Source organism: Rhinoraja longicauda, chromosome 7 (genome assembly GCF_053455715.1).
Source record: "Rhinoraja longicauda isolate Sanriku21f chromosome 7, sRhiLon1.1, whole genome shotgun sequence".
Classification (NCBI taxonomy): domain Eukaryota; kingdom Metazoa; phylum Chordata; class Chondrichthyes; order Rajiformes; family Arhynchobatidae; genus Rhinoraja; species Rhinoraja longicauda.
Window position 1 is genome coordinate 898,873 of NC_135959.1, and position 17,202 is coordinate 916,074.

Consider the following 17,202-nt stretch of genomic DNA (forward strand, 5'->3'; position numbering starts at 1 on the left):
CGCAGAGCACTGGAGCGCAGAGCACTGTAGGGCGGGCCACTGGAGCGCAGGGCACTGTAGGGCGGGCCACTGGAGCGCAGGGCACTGGAGCGCAGAGCACTGTAGGGCGGGCCACTGGAGCGCAGGGCACTGTAGGGTGGGCCACTGGAGCGCAGGGCACTGTAGGGTGGGCCACTGGAGCGCAGGGCACTGGAGTGCAGAGCACTGTAGGGCGGGCCACTGGAGCGCAGAGCACTGTAGGGCGGGCCACTGGAGCGCAGGGCACTGTAGGGCGGGCCACTGGAGCGCAGAGCACTGTAGGGCGGGCCACTGGAGCGCAGAGCACTGTAGGGCGGGCCACTGGAGCGCAGGGCATTGGAGCCCTTTTGCCAAGTCTGGACTTTGTACATTTTTACATCTTTGGAACCGAGAGCGAGCTTCACAGTGACGGGAGTTTGATGGTCAAGGTGCCAGGCGGGGCACAACCCTGACCTTCGAAGCCAGAGCCCCACTCTGGGGACAAACAGGACCCCCACCCTGGGGACAAACAGGACCCCCACCCTGGGGACTGATACCCCCCACCCTGGGGATCCGGTAGCAAGTGGGGGGACAAAGTAGGGTTGCCAACCGTCCCGTATTAGCTGGGACATCCCGTATTTTGGGCTAAATTAGTTTGTCCCGTACGGGACGGCCCTTGTCCTGTCTTAGTAGGGTTGCCAACTTCCTCACTCCCAAATACGGGACAAGGTGACCTCACCCAGCCAGCGGCCACCTGCACCTGCTCCACCAATGGCGGCCGTCCGGGCCGGGAGGCGGGTTGACAGTGCGGGCCCGGACAGTGCAGGCCCGGAGGCCCGGACAGTGTAGGCCCGGAGGCCCGGACAGTGTAGGCCCGGACAGTGCAGGCCCGGACAGTGTAGGCCCGGACAGTGCGGGCCCGGACAGTGCCTGACGGTGGTTGCGTAGCAACCCGCCTCCCGGCCCGGGCGGCCGCCATTGGTGGAGCGGGAGCACGTGGCCGCTGGCTGGGTGAGGTCACGTGGGGCGCGGGGCGGTGACGCCACCTTGTTCCGTGTTTGGGAGTGAGATAGTTGGTAACTCTAGCACAAAGGGGCAGATTCATCTAACAACTGGGGCATCTGCCAACCTCTGGCACAGGTGCGCTGTGCGTCTCCACATCTGCCAACCTCTGGCACAGGTGCGCTGTGCGTCTCCACATCTGCCAACCTCTGGCACAGGTGCGCTGTGCATGTCCACATCTGCCAACCTCTGGCACAGGTGCGCTGTGCGTCTCCACATCTGCCAACCTCTGGCACAGGTGCGTCGTGCATCTCCACATCTGCCAACCTCTGGCACAGGTGAGCAAGGCATCTCCACATCTGCCAACCCCATACCAAACCTCCCACAGAGGAGTCATTATTATTACTGTTATCATTATTATTTTTTTGCTTTAGATTTTTTAGTGGAAGCGTGGCGCGCGCATGCTGACCTGACACGGGCGGGCGGACAGACAGACAGACAGACAGCAGCAGTGCGGGGGGAGAAGGCATGCAGCGAGAGATGGGGGGGGCCCGAGGGGGGGGGTGGGTACCGCGGCCTCTGGCTGCTCCACCACCGCCACAGGAAACACCAGTCTGTAAAATAAATAAGATTAAATAAAATCCACTCCCTGGGACAAAGACTGCGAGCAAGTGGCTTGAGTGAAGGTGTGTGAGAGAGTCCTCTCTCTCCCTCTCTCTCTCTCTCTCTCTCTCTCTGTCACTCGCTGCTACTGTTCTGTCGTGTCTCCAGACTGTGTGTCCGGTCCGGACGGCTACTTCACCTTCTTCTTGAAGAGTTTGAAGCCGGGCTTCTTCTTGCCGAGGGTGGGCTCTGTCTCCTCGCCAGTGGACGTGCTGTCCTCCTCCATGGGGGATTTTTTGGTGGCCAGCTGTGGGATTTTGGTGGTCTTGGAGCCGCTGGTAAGCGGCGGTGCGTTGGTGGCCGCGACCTCTGGCGTGATGGAGGTGGGGCTGAGGGAGCGGGACGATTCGGACGGGCTGATGGCCGAGCCCTCGTTGCCACGGTGGATCTCGCTCAGGCTGGCTGACTTCTCCAGGCCGCGGGCAGCGTGGGTCTTGCGGGCGGCGGGGGGAGTATCGGACGCGGTCTCGGAGTACACGCTGCCCAGGGAGTCGCCGGGCTGGCTGCCGCCGTTGGGGGTGGGCGTGTTACTAGAGTCCGAGGCCGTGCTGTGGGTGGGGGTCAGCTCCTCGCTCAGTCTCAGCAGGGAGCTGGGCCTGGCTGGCAGCGAGCGGGACCCCGAGCTGTGGGGGAGAGCGGGGTGCAGCTCAGCGCACGGGATGACGCACGGCTCCATCTCACAGTGGTTCAGCTCCCTGCGGACAGACAAACGCACCAGTCAGCAGCGCACCACACCACGCAGCACCGCGGGCACCGGTCAGCACGGGCAGCGGTCAGCAGCGCACCACACCACGCAGCACCGCGGGCACCGGTCAGCACGGGCACCGGTCAGCACGGGCACCGGTCAGCAGCGCACCACACCACGCAGCACCGCGGGCACCGGTCAGCACGGGCAGCGGTCAGCAGCGCACCACACCACGCAGCACCGCGGGCACCGGTCAGCGCGGGCACCGGTCAGCGCGGGCACCGGTCAGCACGGGCACCGGTCAGCACGGGCACCGGTCAGCACGGGCACCAGTCAGCAGCGCACCACACCGCGGGCACCAGTCAGCAGCGCACCACACCGCGGCACCAGCACGCCACACCGCGGGCACCGGTCAGCACGGGCACTGGTCAGCAGGGGCACCGGTCAGCAGCGCACCACACCACCCAACACCGCGGGCACCAGCACGCCACACCGCGGGCATCGGTCAGCACGGGCACTGGTCAGCAGGGGCATCGGTCAGCACATCACACCGCAGGCACCGCTCAGCACGCTGCACCGCGGGCACCGGTCAGCACAGTAACTGGTCAGCCCCAGCACCAGCACAATACCACACCACGGGCACCGGTCAGCACATGCACTGCGCGCACTGGTCAGCACCGCGGGTACTGGACTGCATGGGGAGTGGCTGGGCACGAACGCACACTGACCAGTGCCCCACACTGACCCGTGGCAAGATGCTGACCCACACTGACCAGTGCCCCACACTGACTCACCACTGACCACCCACAGGCCAGCTAAGCCCAGCACAGCCCCTCTGCCCAAACATCTGGCTTTGTCCGGACCACCACTTACAAGATGGTCCTGCCTCCCAAATCCTGAGCATTCCCACTTTGGGAACCGGCAAAAATGACTTTGCTGTGTTTTCTCAGGAGTACCTTCTTCCCCTCTGTGTCTGGACAGCCCTTGCCCCCCATTGTGGACATTGGACTTTGTCTCTGGTACTGATGCGCTACAATGCTGAGAACTACACCCATCAGCCAAAACATTATGCCCACCTGCCTAATATGCTGTTGGTCCTCCGTGTGCAGCCCCATACGCAGCAGGGTGCGATGCACTGTGTATTGTGACACATTCCTCCCGTGACCACCATTAACATTTTCTGTGACTTGTGCCACAGTCGACCTTCTGTCGGTTCGGACCAGACGGGGTAGCCTTCGTTGCCCTCGCGCATCGATGAGCCTTGGGCGCCCAACACCCTGCCTGTCGCCGGTTTGTGGTTTGTCCCTCCTCGGACCACTGTCGGTCGGTACTCACCACTGCTGACCGGGAGCACCTCACAAGCCTTGTCGTTTCACAGATGCTCTGACCCAGTCGTCTGGCCAGAACAATTTGGCCCTTGTCAAAGTCGCTCAGGTCTTTACTCCTGCCCATTTCTCCTGCTTCCAACACATCAACTTCAAGAACTGACTGTTCACTTGCTGCCTAATATATCCCACCCCTTGACAGGTGCCATTGTAACAAGATATTCAATGTTGTTCACTTCACCTGTCAGTGGTCATAATGTTTTGGCTGATCGGTGTAAGTTCTGCATTCTGCACCTTCCCCTTTGCTCTACATAATGTACTTGAGTTTGACTTGATTATATTCATGTATGGTAGTAGGGTGGTGAATCTGTGGGTTTCTTTGCCACAGAGGGCTGTGGAGACCAAGTCATTTGGGTATTTTTAAGGCCGAGATAGATAGATTGTTGGGGAGAAGGCAGGAGAATGGGGTTAGATAGAAAGACAGGGAGAGAAAGATCAGCCATGATTGAATGACTGACTAGACTTGATGGGCCAAATGGCCTCATCCTGCTCTTAGAACTTATGAACCACCCCATCCCGAGGCTTGGGTAGATTTTGACAACTTCCTACATTACAGGGAGAGGATCAAATAATCGTTGAGGTTTGCGATTGTCACGGGCACCGAGGGACAGTGGAAAACCTTTCTCTGCGGGCGATCCACTCAAACCACATCATACATGAAGGTGTCACAAACTGCTGGAGTAACTCAGCAGGTCAGGCAGCATCTAGGAGAGAGGGAATGGGTGACGTTTCGGGTCGAGACCCTTCTTCAGACTGAAGGCAGACTCAGTCCCTCTCTCCTAGATGCTGCCTGACCCGCTGAGTTACTCCAGCACTCTGTGAAACGTCATCTATCCATGTTCTCCAGAGATGCTGCCTGACCCGCTGAGTTACTCCAGCATTTTGTGATACCTTTGATTTGTACCAGCATCTGCAGTTATTTTCCTACATTATACATGAATACAATTGAGCCAAACTCAAGTACAAAAAGAAAGACACAGAGTGCTGGAGTAACTCAGCGGGTCAGGCAGCATCTGTGGAGAACATGGATAGGTGACGTTTCACAGAGTGCTGGAGTAACTCAGTGGGTCAGGCAGCATCTGTGGAGAACATGGATAGGTGACGTTTCACAGAGTGCTGGAGTAACTCAGCGGGTCAGGCAGCATCTGTGGAGAACATGGATAGGTGACGATTTGGACTCAGAAGTGCATGAGGTCTGTCCAGTCTGATGATGGGTCTTGACCCAAAACAACACCTATTCCTTCTATGCAGGGATGCTGCCTGACCCGCTGAGCTACTCCAGCTTTTTGTGTCTAACTTCAGACTACTAAAGTTCACAAGTTATCGGAGTAGAATTAGGCCACTCGGCCCATCGAGCCTACTCCTAATCCCATTTTCCTGCCTTCTCCCCATAACCCTTGACACCTGTCCTAATTAACAATTTGTCTATCTCTGCTAAAAATATCCACTGACTGGCAGGACTGTCGTATGAGGAAAGATTGGAAAGACTGGGCTTGTATTCACTGGAATTTAGAAGGATGAGAGGGGATCTTATAGAGACGTATGAAATTATAAAAGGACTGGACAAGCCAGATGCAGGAAAAATGTTCCCAATGTTGGGGGAGTCCAGAACCAGGGGCCACAGTCTAAGAATAAAGGGGAGGCTATTTAAAACTGAGGTGAGAAAAAACTTTTTCACCCAGAGAGTTGTGAATTTGTGAAATTCTCTGCCACAGAGGGCAGTGGAGGCCAATTCACTGGATGGATTTAAAAGAGAGTTAGATAGAGCTTTAGGGGCTAGTGGAATCAAGGGATATGGGGAGAAGGCAGGCACGGGTTACTGATTGTGGATGGTCAGCCATGAGCACACTGAATGGCGAAGCTGGCTGGAAGGGCCGAATGGCCTCCTCCTGCAACTATTGTCTATGTTTCTGTGTTTCTATGACTTGGCCTCCACAGCCCTCTGTGGCAGTGAATTCCACCAATTAATGACCCTCTGACTGAAGAAGTTCCTGGTTGCCTGCTTCCTGTGAATCAGACGTGTTGACATTACACCCTGCCTGGCTCGGCTGCCCAGGAGTGAGTGAGTCCTCATTGCCTGTCCATAATAACCGATGGCAATGAGTATTTGCTGGAGCCGGGCTGTGGAAACCAAGCCCTCGTTGGGGGCAGGTACAGGGTGGGTGGTGGGGGGAGGGGCAGAGTATCACCTACGGTTGACCACAGCTGAGGACGTGCAGAGGAACAAGTCAGAGAGAAGTGGAGTGGAAGCGGTGGAGCAGGGAAAAGGCAGGAATAACGTCAATGAAACGGAAAAGCTGAAATGTAACGTCACGGCAAAACCAAACCCACACGTCAGCCAGTGCGGAAACCACCGGGAGGGGAGATGACCAACGCCACTCACACCGCCCGGCAACGGCCGGGAAATGACAAACGCCACTCACACTGCCCGGGGAACAGACACACGTACACGGGTGCACACGTACACACGCACATGGGTACACACGTACACCGCCCAGCAACGCCCGGGAAATGCCCAACGCCACTCACACCGCCCGGGGAACAGACACACGTACACAGGTACACGGGTACACACGCACATGGGTGCACACGTACACAGGTACACACGCACATGGGTGCACACGTACACACGTACACCGCCCGGCAACGACCGGGAAATGACCAATGCCACTCACACTGCCCGGGGAACAGACACACGTACACAGGTACCCACGCACATGGGTGCACACGTACACACACACATGGGTGCACACGTACACCGCCCAGCAACGCCCAGCAACGCCCGGGGAACAGACACATGTACACAGGTACACACTTTCACTGATACACACATACACGGGTAGACACATATACAGATAAACACTCTCAGATACATACATACACAGGTACACACACACAGATACACACGTGCACAGATACACACGCTATCCCCTGGAGCTCTATCCAACTCTTTTTTTAATTCATCCAGTGAATCGGCCTCCACTGCCGTCTGTGGCAGAGAATTCCACAGATTCACAACTCTCTGGGTGGAAAAGTTTTTTCTCACCTCAGTTTTAAATGGCCTCCCCTTTATTCTTAGACTGTGGTCCCTGGTTCTGGACTCCCCCAACATTGGAAACATTACTCCTGCATCTAGCTTGTCCAGTCCTTTCATAAATTTTATACGTCTCTATAAGATCCCCCCTCATCCTCTATCCCCCTAGATCCTCTGTCCTCCAGAACATCTGGGAGATTGTGTCTTCCTTAGTGAAGACAGATCCGAAGTATCTGTTCAACTCTTCTGCCATTTCCTTGTTACCCATAATAATTTCACCCGTGTCTGCCTTCAAGGGACCCACATTTGTCTTTACTAACCTTTTTCTCTTAACATACCGAAAGCTTTTACTGTCCTTCTTTATATTGTTGGTCAGCTTCGCTTCGTACTTCATCTTTTCAGCCCATATCGCATGTTTTGTTACCTTCTGTTGTCCTATGAAAGTTTCCCAATCTCCTGGCTTCCCGCTACTCTTTGCTGTGTTATACATCTTTTCTTTTAGTTTTATTCCATCCCTAACTTCCCTTGTCAGCCACGGTTGCCTCCTACTCCCCTTAGAATCTTTCTTCCTCTTTGGAATGAAATTATCCTGCCTCTTCCGGATTATGCCCAGGAATTCTTGCCATTGCTGTTCCACCGTCATTCCTGCTAAGATCCCTTTCCAGTCGACCTTGGCCAGCTCCTCTCTCATGCCTTCATAGTCCCCTTTGTTCAACTGCAACACTGACATTCCTGGTTTAACCTTCTGTCTCTCAAATTGCAGATTAAACCTAATCATATTATGGCCACGACCTGCAAGCGGTTCCTTTACCTCGAGTCCCTTATTAATCTGATATCTCTAAACTCCAAGATCATTACGTCATTGTCATTACGTGTGACAATTATACACTCTTCAAGCTTCATGAATAACAAATGCACACAGAAGCACAAGCTCCACACGTTCAAAGGCATGAAAACACACACACGCACACACATACAATCAGACACACGCATGGAAACAGTCACACTTACACACACCAGCATAGACAAGCACACACACACCAGCAGACACACACGCACGCAGACACACACACCAGCAGACACACACGCACACACAAAGCATAGACACGTACACCCTCACCAGCATAGACACGCACACATACACCAGCAGACACACATGCACACACACATGCAGACACACACCAGCACACACACGCACACATACATCAGCATAGACATGCACACACACACGCGCAGACATATGTGCACACACCCGCATAGACACGAACACAGACACACACATGCAGACACGTATGCTGACACACGTGCGCAGTCAAGCACTCAGACCCACATGGTCATGCACGTTGACACACACACGTGGTCACGCATGCTGACATACAGACACGTTCACACTGACATGCACCCATAGACATGGATGCTAACACACACGCACAAACATGCATGGGCACAGACACACCCCCACATGCTGACTCACACAGGTGCACACGTGTGGGCACAGGCACGCACGCTGACACACACGTGCACACACACGCACAGGCATCTCGGCGGTGAGCATGAGAGAGAGAGCGAGAGAGAGAGAGAGAGAGAGAGAGAGAGAGAGAGAGAGAGAGAGAGAGAGAGAGAGAGAGCGAGAGAGAGAGAGAGAGAGCGAGAGAGAGAGAGAGAGAGCGAGAGAGAGAGAGAGAGAGAGAGAGAGAGAGAGAGAGAGAGAGAGAGAGAGAGAGAGAGAGAGAGAGAGCAAGCGGGAGCAGGCAGGAAGAATGAGAGGAGCCGTACCCGTAACTGCGAGTCCGTACGCGGGTCCCAGCTGTGACATCAGGAGGGGGGAGGTCAGCAATGGTTTCCAGTGAAGGGTAGTGGGAGAGGTGATGGAAGCAGTGTGAGTGAGTGCAGGAGGAGGACACTGTGGGTCCAAACACGTCGGAGCAGGGGCAGGTGTAGGAGAGGCTTGGCACACGGCGCAGAGACCCCCTGCTGCTCCACTGAAGTGGTTCACCCGGGCCGGCATTAAACCCTTCTACCAACCTCTGTGATGGCACGGTGTGCTGGCCTTCCACATGCCGATGGCGAACCGACGGGTGTGCGCTGAGAGAGGCTGTGAGCAAGAGAGAGAGAGAGAGAGAGAGAGAGAGAGAGAGAGAGTTAGAGCAAGGGGAAGGTGCACCCGCCCGCCTGCCCGCCCACCCCAGCCGCTGACCGCCCAGTGGGCAGCTCCGCCCAAGGGCTGACCAGGCAGTGCCCGCTGCCACGCCACTGGGCGGCCGCAGGTACAGAGTGCAGGGAGCTGCCAGCTGATAACACACGCACACGCACGGTGCTGGAGGAAGCCAGCGGCTCGGACAGCCACTGTGGAGGGCATAGGGACAACTGCTTCTGTCGGCACCCTTCCTCAGCCAGCCCCCTCCCCTGCTGCCATTCCCACTGTCCAGCACATTCCCACTGTCTGGCTCACAGTCCCACTGACATTCCCACTGTCCGGCTCATTCCCACTATCCGGCTGAGATTCCCACTGACATTCCCACTATCCGGCTGAGATTCCCACTGACATTCCCACTGTCCGGTTCAGATTCCCACTGACATTCCCACTGTCCAGCACACATTCCCACTGTCCGGCTCAGATTCCCACTGATATTCCCACTGTCCGACTGACATTCCCACTGTCTGGCACATTCCCACTGACATTCCCACTGTCCGACTGACACTCCCACTGCCCGTCTCATTCCTACTGTCCAGCTCACATTCCCACTGTCTGGCTGACATTCCCACTGTCCAGCTCACATTCCCACTGACTGGCTGACATTCCCACTGCCGGCTCAGATTCCCACTGCCAGCTGACATTCCCTCTGCTCCTGCTGTTCGGCCAGTGTGAGGAAGGGTCCCGTCCTGAATCGCTGCCCCCCCCCTCCTGCCCACACAGGCTGCCAGCCCACCCCCTCCTGCCCACACAGGCTGCCAGCCCACCCCCTCCAGCCCACCCCCTCCAGCCCACCCCCCTCCTGCCCACACAGGCTGCCAGCCCACCCCCTCCAGCCCACCCCCTCCAGCCCACCCCCTCCAGCCCACCCCCTCCTGCCCACACAGGCTGCCAGCCCACCCCCTCCAGCCCACCCCCTCCAGCCCACCCCCTCCTGCCCACCCCCTCCTGCCCACACAGGCTGCCAGCCCACCCCCTCCAGCCCACCCCCTCCTGCCCACACAGGCTGCCAGCCCACCCCCTCCAGCCCACCCCCTCCAGCCCACCCCCTCCAGCCCACACAGGCTGCCAGCCCACCCCCTCCAGCCCACCCCCCCTCCTGCCCACACAGGCTGCCAGCCCACCCCCTCCAGCCCACCCCCTCCAGCCCACCCCCTCCAGCCCACCCCCTCCAGCCCACCCCCTCCAGCCCACCCCCTCCAGCCCACCCCCTCCTGCCCACACAGGCTGCCAGCCCACCCCCCTCCAGCCCACACAGGCTGCCAGCCCACCCCCTCCAGCCCACCCCCTCCTGCCCACACAGGCTGCCAGCCCACCCCCTCCAGCCCACCCCCTCCAGCCCACACAGGCTGCCAGCCCACCCCCTCCTGCCCACCCCCTCCTGCCCCGCTGGGTTTCTCCAGCACTGTGCGTTTAGCCGGGGGGTTTCAGCATCATGGGCTGATCCAGGGTTTGTGGGTGCAGCTGGCAGCCGGGCCTCACCCACCCTGGCCATGGAGGGCAGGGGCATGGTCCCTGCTCTGGGCAAGGCTGGCAGTGCCGGCTGGCATCCAGCTGCCCCTGGCGGGAGCGGGGTGATTGGGCCATGGTCCCAGTGCCCTCCCCTCCCACACGGAACAAACCACGTGCCGGGAGTGCCAGGCAGGGATTAGACGGGGCCTGTGTGCAAAAACACGAGGGGGCCGACAAGCCGGGCACTAGCGGCTGTTAACCACAAGGGGGGGTTAGACCAGAGAGAGGCACCTTCACCCCAGCTCAGTCAGTGTCAGAGAGAGGGAGAGAGGGGGAGAGGGAGGGAGAGGGAGGGGAGGAGAGAGAGGGGGAGAGAGAGGGGGAGGGAGGGGGGGAGAGAGAGGGGTAGAGAGAGGGAGAGGGAGGGGGAGAGAGAGAGAGAGAGAGGGGTAGAGAGAGGGGGAGAGAGAGAAAGGGGGAGGGAGAGCGGGAGAAACAAGAGGGAGGGGAGGAAGAGGAAAGAGGAGGAAGTTATGAGAAAGAATGGGGCGGTAGGGGGGACCATCAGAGGGGCAGGGGGGCTGAGGGAGGGAGGGAGAGAGGGAGGGAGGTGGGGTGTGAGGAGAGGGGTGGGAGGGAGGTGGGGTGTGAGGAGAGGGGTGGGAGGGAGGTGGGGTGTGAGGAGAGGGGAGGGAGGGAGGTGGGGTGTGAGGAGAGGGGAGGGAGGGAGGTGGGGTGTGAGGAGAGGGGTGGGAGGGAGGTGGGGTGTGAGGAGAGGGGTGGGAGTGAGGCAGGAGCGTGTGAGTCAGAGCTGAGAGAAGCTGAATAACCCAGAGGGGTTTAGTGGCGTGCGGCGGTGGGGTTAGTCTCTGCCCTGGTGGCGCTGGTGTATTGGTGGGTAGTCAGTGACATGGAGGAATGATGCTTTGTACCCGCTGTAGGCAGTGACCTAGCCCCCCGTACCCACCGACCCTCCTCTCTACACCCACCCGCCCATTGTAGGCAGTGACCTAGCCCCCCCGTACCCACCGACCCTCCTCTCTACACCCACCCGCCCATTGTAGGCAGTGACCTAGCCCCCCTGTACCCACCGACCCTCCCCACCCCACCCCACTACCCCCTGCGCTCCCCCTACACCCACCCGCCCATTGTAGGCAGTGACCTAGCCCCCCTTACCCACCGACCCTCCCCACCCCACCCCACTACCCCCTGCGCTCCCCCCTACACCCACCCGCCCGCTGTAGGCAGTGACCCCCCCGCACTGACCCTCCCTCCCCTCCCCAGGCCCCCCCTCCCCAGGCCCGGCTGTTACCCCTCCCCTCCCCCTCGTGTGTGGGCTGGTGACAAACATCCTGCTCCCGTGTCCAGATGGCAACCACTCTGTACAACAAGTGCCCTTTACATCTCCATCCACAAACCTACACTGCCTTGCTTTCAATACCTGATTATCTACAGCACCGATCAATACCTACCACCCCTCTGCCAGGTCACCCTCAGCCTCATGAAGTCCAGGGTAACAGACCCAGCCGAGCCAGTCAGCTGCACCCACTCCAGCACAAACCCACCCTTACTGCAGTGTGCAGACAACTCCACAAAGCACCACGCGTAGGCTCACCTCCCGCTCCATCCCTTCCCCCTTCCCAGTTCTCCCACTAGTCTTCCTGGCTCTGACTACAATCTATCTTTGTCCCGCCCCCTCCCCTGACATCAGTCGGAAGAAGGGTCTCAACCAGAAACATCACCCATTCCTTCACTCCCGAGATGCTGCCTGACCCGCTGAGTTACTCCAGCACTGAGTTACTCCAGCACTCCATGTTCTCCACAGATGCTGCCTGACCCGCTGAGTTACTCCAGCACTCTGTGAAACATCACCTATCCATGTTCTCCACAGATGCTGCCTGACCCGCTGAGCCCATGAAGGCAGGCAGGCCACAGGCCTCCTTGTCCACCTGTGCATCCACCTGTGTTGCCACTTTCAGGGAAGCGTGGACCTGAATCCCAAGATCTCTCTGTTCATCCACATTCCTTTACTGGCCATGTCCTATCCTGACTTGACTTCCCAAAGTGTATTGGCTTGCATTTGCCAGGACCACACGCCACCTGCCAACACTCTGCCCGACCTGCCATCCTCTCTCCACCCCACTGTGCTCTTCCACACAATGGCCGCTGCACCAACTCTCTGGTCATCTGGGCGCTGAAGGTGCCTGGGTGGTATACTGAGCTAGATTAGCCCTGACCTCTGGTGCAGGAGGTGCCTGGGTGGTATACTGAGCTAGATTAGCCCTGACCTCTGGTGCTGGAGGTGCCTGGGTGGTATACTGAGCTTATTAGCCCTGACCTCTGATCTACTCCGCGTGCAAGTCCCGGGTGACCCAAGGGATGAACGACTAGCAGCTGACCCAAGGTAGACACAGAATGCTGGAGTAACTCAGCGGGTCAGGCAGCATCTCTGGAGAGAAGGAATGGGTGATGTTTCGGGTCGAGACCCTTGAAATGTCACCCATTCCTTCTCTCCAGAGATGCTGCCTGAGCCGTTGAGTTACACCAGCATGTCGTGCCTACCTTTGATTTAGACCGGCATCTGCAGATTGTCCTAGCGTCTGACCCATGTCTCCCCGTGCCCATCGCTGCCACTGTGGTGACTGGCAACAGCAGGTCAGGAAGCACAGCATGCCCTGGCTGGTGAGCAGGAGTGATGATTAGGAGGCAAAGGGGATATGTATAGATGTAATGTCAAACCGCTGGAGCTCCACGTCGACAGACTGTCCAGAGGGGTTCGGGACCGCTCAGTGACTCTGTGATCCATTAACCATGCCATATCTGGTCCCAAACAATCCGTGAAAAAAAACAGGAACATGTTCACACAACACAGTCATTAGTTCATGTGATAGGAGCAGAATTAGGCCATTCGGCCCATCGAGTCTATTCCACCATTCAATCACGGCTGATCTACCTCTCCCTCCCAACCCCATTCCCCTGCCTTCTCCCCGTAACCCCTGACACCCGCACTAATCAAGAATCCGTCAATCTCCGCCTTAAATATCCCCACTGACTTGTGGCCTCCACAGCCGTCTGTGGCAATAAATTCCACAGATTCACCACCCTCTGACTAAAGAAATTTCTCATCTCCTTCCTAAAGGAACGTCCTTTAATTCTGAGGCTGTGCCCTCTGGTCCTAGACTCTCCCACTAGTGGAAACATCCTCTCCACATCCACTCTATCCAGGCCGCTCACTATTCTGTACGTTTCAATGAGGTCCCCCCTCATCCTTCTAAACTCCAGCGAGTACAGGCCCAGTGCCCACAAACGCTCATCATAGGTTAACCCACTCATTGCTGGGATCGTTCTTGTAAACCTCCTCTGGACCCTCTGGACCAGCAGGTGCTGTGCCAGTCAGGCTAGCATGGCACACTTGGGCAACCACACGCTGTGACACGGCAGAGACGCATTCAGGAACTTGCTCACCTGGCACAAGGACAAGAACTGCCCGGCATCTCATCATTTAAAGCATCACGCTAATGTGCAAATAAACATAGACAATAGGTGCAGGAGGAGGCCATTCGGCCCTTCACCGCCATTCACTGTGATCATGACTGATCATCCACAATCAGTACCCCCGTTCCTGCCTTCTCCCCATACCCCCTGACTCCGCTATCATTAAGAACTCAATCTAACTCTCTCGTGAAAACATCCAGTGAATTGGCCTCCACTGCCTTCTGAGGCAGAGAATTCCACAGATTCACAACTCTCTGACTGAAAAAGTTTTTCCTCATCTCCGTTCTAAATGGCCGACCCCTTATTCTTAAACTGTGGCCCCTGGTTCTGGACTCCCCCAACATTGGGAACATGTTTCCTGCCTCTAACGTGTCCAATCCCTTAATAATATATGTTTCAATAAGATCCCCTCTCATCCTTCTAAATTCCAGTGAATACAAGCCCAGTCGACCCATTCTTTCAACATACGACAGTCCCACCATCCCAGGAATGAACCTGGTGAACCTACACTGCACAATTGACCTGGTGAACCTAGGCTGCACAATTAACCTGGTGAACCTACACTGCACAATTAACCTGGTGAACCTAGGCTGCACAATTAACCTGGTGAACCTAGGCTGCACAATTAACCTGGTGAACCTACACTGCACAATTAACCTGGTGAACCTAGGCTGCACAATTAACCTGGTGAACCTAGGCTGCATTCCTTCAATCACTTCGATGCAGACCCTTCAGCCCAACTCACACATGCTAGCCAACATGCCCCACCTACACAATCCTAGCAGTCGGTGTTTGTCCCATACCCCTCCAAACATTACCTATCCATGTACCCGTCCAAATGTCTTTGACATGTTGTTATAGTTCCTGTCTCAATGGCCTCCTCTGTCAACTCATTCCATGTAACTACTTCAAGAACCTCTGAGTTAAAAATTTGCCCCTCAGGTTCCAATTAAATCTTTTCCCTCTCATCTAAAACCTATGCCCTCCGGTTCTTGAGAATTCCACAGATTCACAACTCTCTGGGTGAAAAAGTTTCTTCTCACCAGTTTTAAATGGCCTCCCCTTTATTCTGACTGTGGCCCCTGGACTTCCCCAACATTGGGAACATGTTTCCTGCATCTAGTGTACAATTTTATAATTGTATACGTCTCTATAAGATCCCCTCTCATTCTAACCTTAGAGGGAGTACAGAGAAGGTTCACCAAATTGATCCCTGGAATAGCAGGACTTTCATATGAAGAAAGACTGTATAGACTAGGCTTGTACTCGCTAGAATTTAGAAGACTGAGGGGGGATCTTATTGAAACATATAAAATTCTTAAGGAGTTGGAGAGGCTAGATGCGGGAAGATTGTTCCCAATGTTGGGGAAGTCCAGAACCAGGGGTCACAGCTTAAGGATAAGGGGGAAGTCTTTTAGGACCGAGATGAGAAAACATTTCTTCACACAGAGAGTGGCGAGTCTGTGGATTTCTCTGCCACAGAAGGTAGTTGAGGCCAGTTCATTGGCTATATTTAAGAGGGAGTTAGATGTGGCCCTTGTGGCTAAAGGGATCAGGGGGTATGGAGAGAAGGCAGGTACAGGTTACTGAGCTGGATGATCAGCCATGATCATATTGAATGGCGGTGCAGGCTCGAAGGGCTGAATGGCCTACTCCTGCACCTATTTTCTATGTTTCTATGTTTCATCCTTCTAAACTCCAGTGAATACAAGCCCAGTCTTTCCAATCTTTCCTCATATGACAGTCCCGCCATCCCGGGATTAACCTGGTGAACCTACGCTGCACTGCCTCAACTGCAAGGACGTCCTTCTTTGCAGCCGAATGGCATCTTTAATGGCCTGAGACTGTGGGAATTGAGGCGATACTTGTTTGTGGAGAGGAAGGGGAAGGGAAGGGGAGGGGTGACTTACATTGGAGGGTGACTGGGGTCACCAGCTCCTCTTCCATATCGTCCAGGTCATCGGTGAGGATGAAGTGTGTCGGGGTGGATCGCGATTGTCCAAGCCAGCTTGGATCCATGTTGAGCGCGGAGTGTAGGATACTGATCCCGGGGTTATTGACGATCTGGAAGTTGCACAGCAGCTCCAACTGCTGCCAGCGATGCAGACGTTCCCGCAGTGCCGCTGTGACCTCACTCAGTGACTGCCTGTGACAGAGAGAAGGTAGACACACAGTGCTGGAGTAACTCAGCGGGTCAGGGAGCATCTCGGGAGAGAAGGAATGGGAGACCTTTCGGGTTGAGACCCTTCTTCAGACTGAGGCAGCTCACCGCGGGCTCTATACCACCCCACCCCACCCCTGTAACACAGCCCCACACCCCAGTAACCCAGCCCCACCCCCCCCACACCCCAGCCCCAGCCCCAACCCCCCATTACTCACCCCCCGCCACCCACATAACCCAGCCCCACCCAGAGAAGGTCATCACAGGCCTGTCCCACCCCTGCCATTCCACCCCCTCCCTGCCCCCGGCCCCCAGAAGGTGCAGAAACCCCTCACACCCGATCCCATGCCACCCCTCACACCCACTCCCAGAGCTGGTTCAGGCCCATTCTCCTGCCTTCTCCCCATAACCCCTGACACCCGCACTAATCAACAATCTGTCCATCTCTGCCTTAAACATACCCACTGACTTGTGGCCTCCACAGCCGTCTGTGGCAAAGAATCCCACAGATTCACCATCCTCCGACTAAAGAAATTCCTCTTCATCTCCTTCCTAAAGGAACGTCCTTTCATTCTGAGGCTGTGCCCTCTGGTCCTAGACTCTCCCACTAGTGGAAACATCCTCTCCACATCCACTCTATCCAGGCCGCTCACTATTCTGTACGTTTCAATGAGATCCCCCCTCATTCTTCTAAACTCCAGTGAGTACAGGCCCAGTGCCGACAAACCCACTCATTCCTGGGATCATTCTCGTAAACCTCCTCTGGACCCTCTCCAGAGCCAGCACATCCTTCCTCAGATATGGGGCCACGAGTGCCCCTTTCACCCAGTGCCCAGTGCTCACTTTGCAGCGAGGATTTTGTGATCGACATCGTCCAGGGAGGAGCTGTGCGCGACATGGAATGTCCCAAACAAGGTGTTCCTCTTCTTCTTGATCTTCTCTGCCTGAAGGTGGGGAATGGGGAAAGGAGGAAGAGACAGGGGCGTTTTATAATCACATGTCCAGAAACGGAACAATTCATTTATAGACAATAGACAATAGGTGCAGGAGGAGGCCATTCGGCCCTTCGAGCCAGCACTGCCATTCAATGTGATCGTGGCTGATCATTCTCAATCAGTACCCCGTTCCTGCCTT

The 17,202-nt window shown here is 56.3% G+C and overlaps 1 protein-coding gene across 2 annotated transcripts in view; it reads right to left on the reverse strand.

Moving 5' to 3' along the window:
* Positions 1–1,005: 1,005 nt before the first annotated feature.
* Positions 1,006–17,202, reverse strand: part of stim1a (stromal interaction molecule 1a) — a 101,638-nt gene continuing 85,441 nt past the window's right edge. For both annotated transcript variants that reach the window (XM_078401933.1, XM_078401932.1), the window contains exons 9-12: positions 16,912–17,012; positions 15,818–16,053; positions 8,792–8,861; positions 1,006–2,357 (exon numbers count right to left, since the gene is read on the reverse strand). In XM_078401933.1, coding sequence (XP_078258059.1) covers positions 1,793–2,357; positions 8,792–8,861; positions 15,818–16,053; positions 16,912–17,012 — 972 coding nt within the window. In that variant the 3' untranslated portion in view covers positions 1,006–1,792. The remainder of the gene's footprint in view (positions 2,358–8,791; positions 8,862–15,817; positions 16,054–16,911; positions 17,013–17,202) is intronic.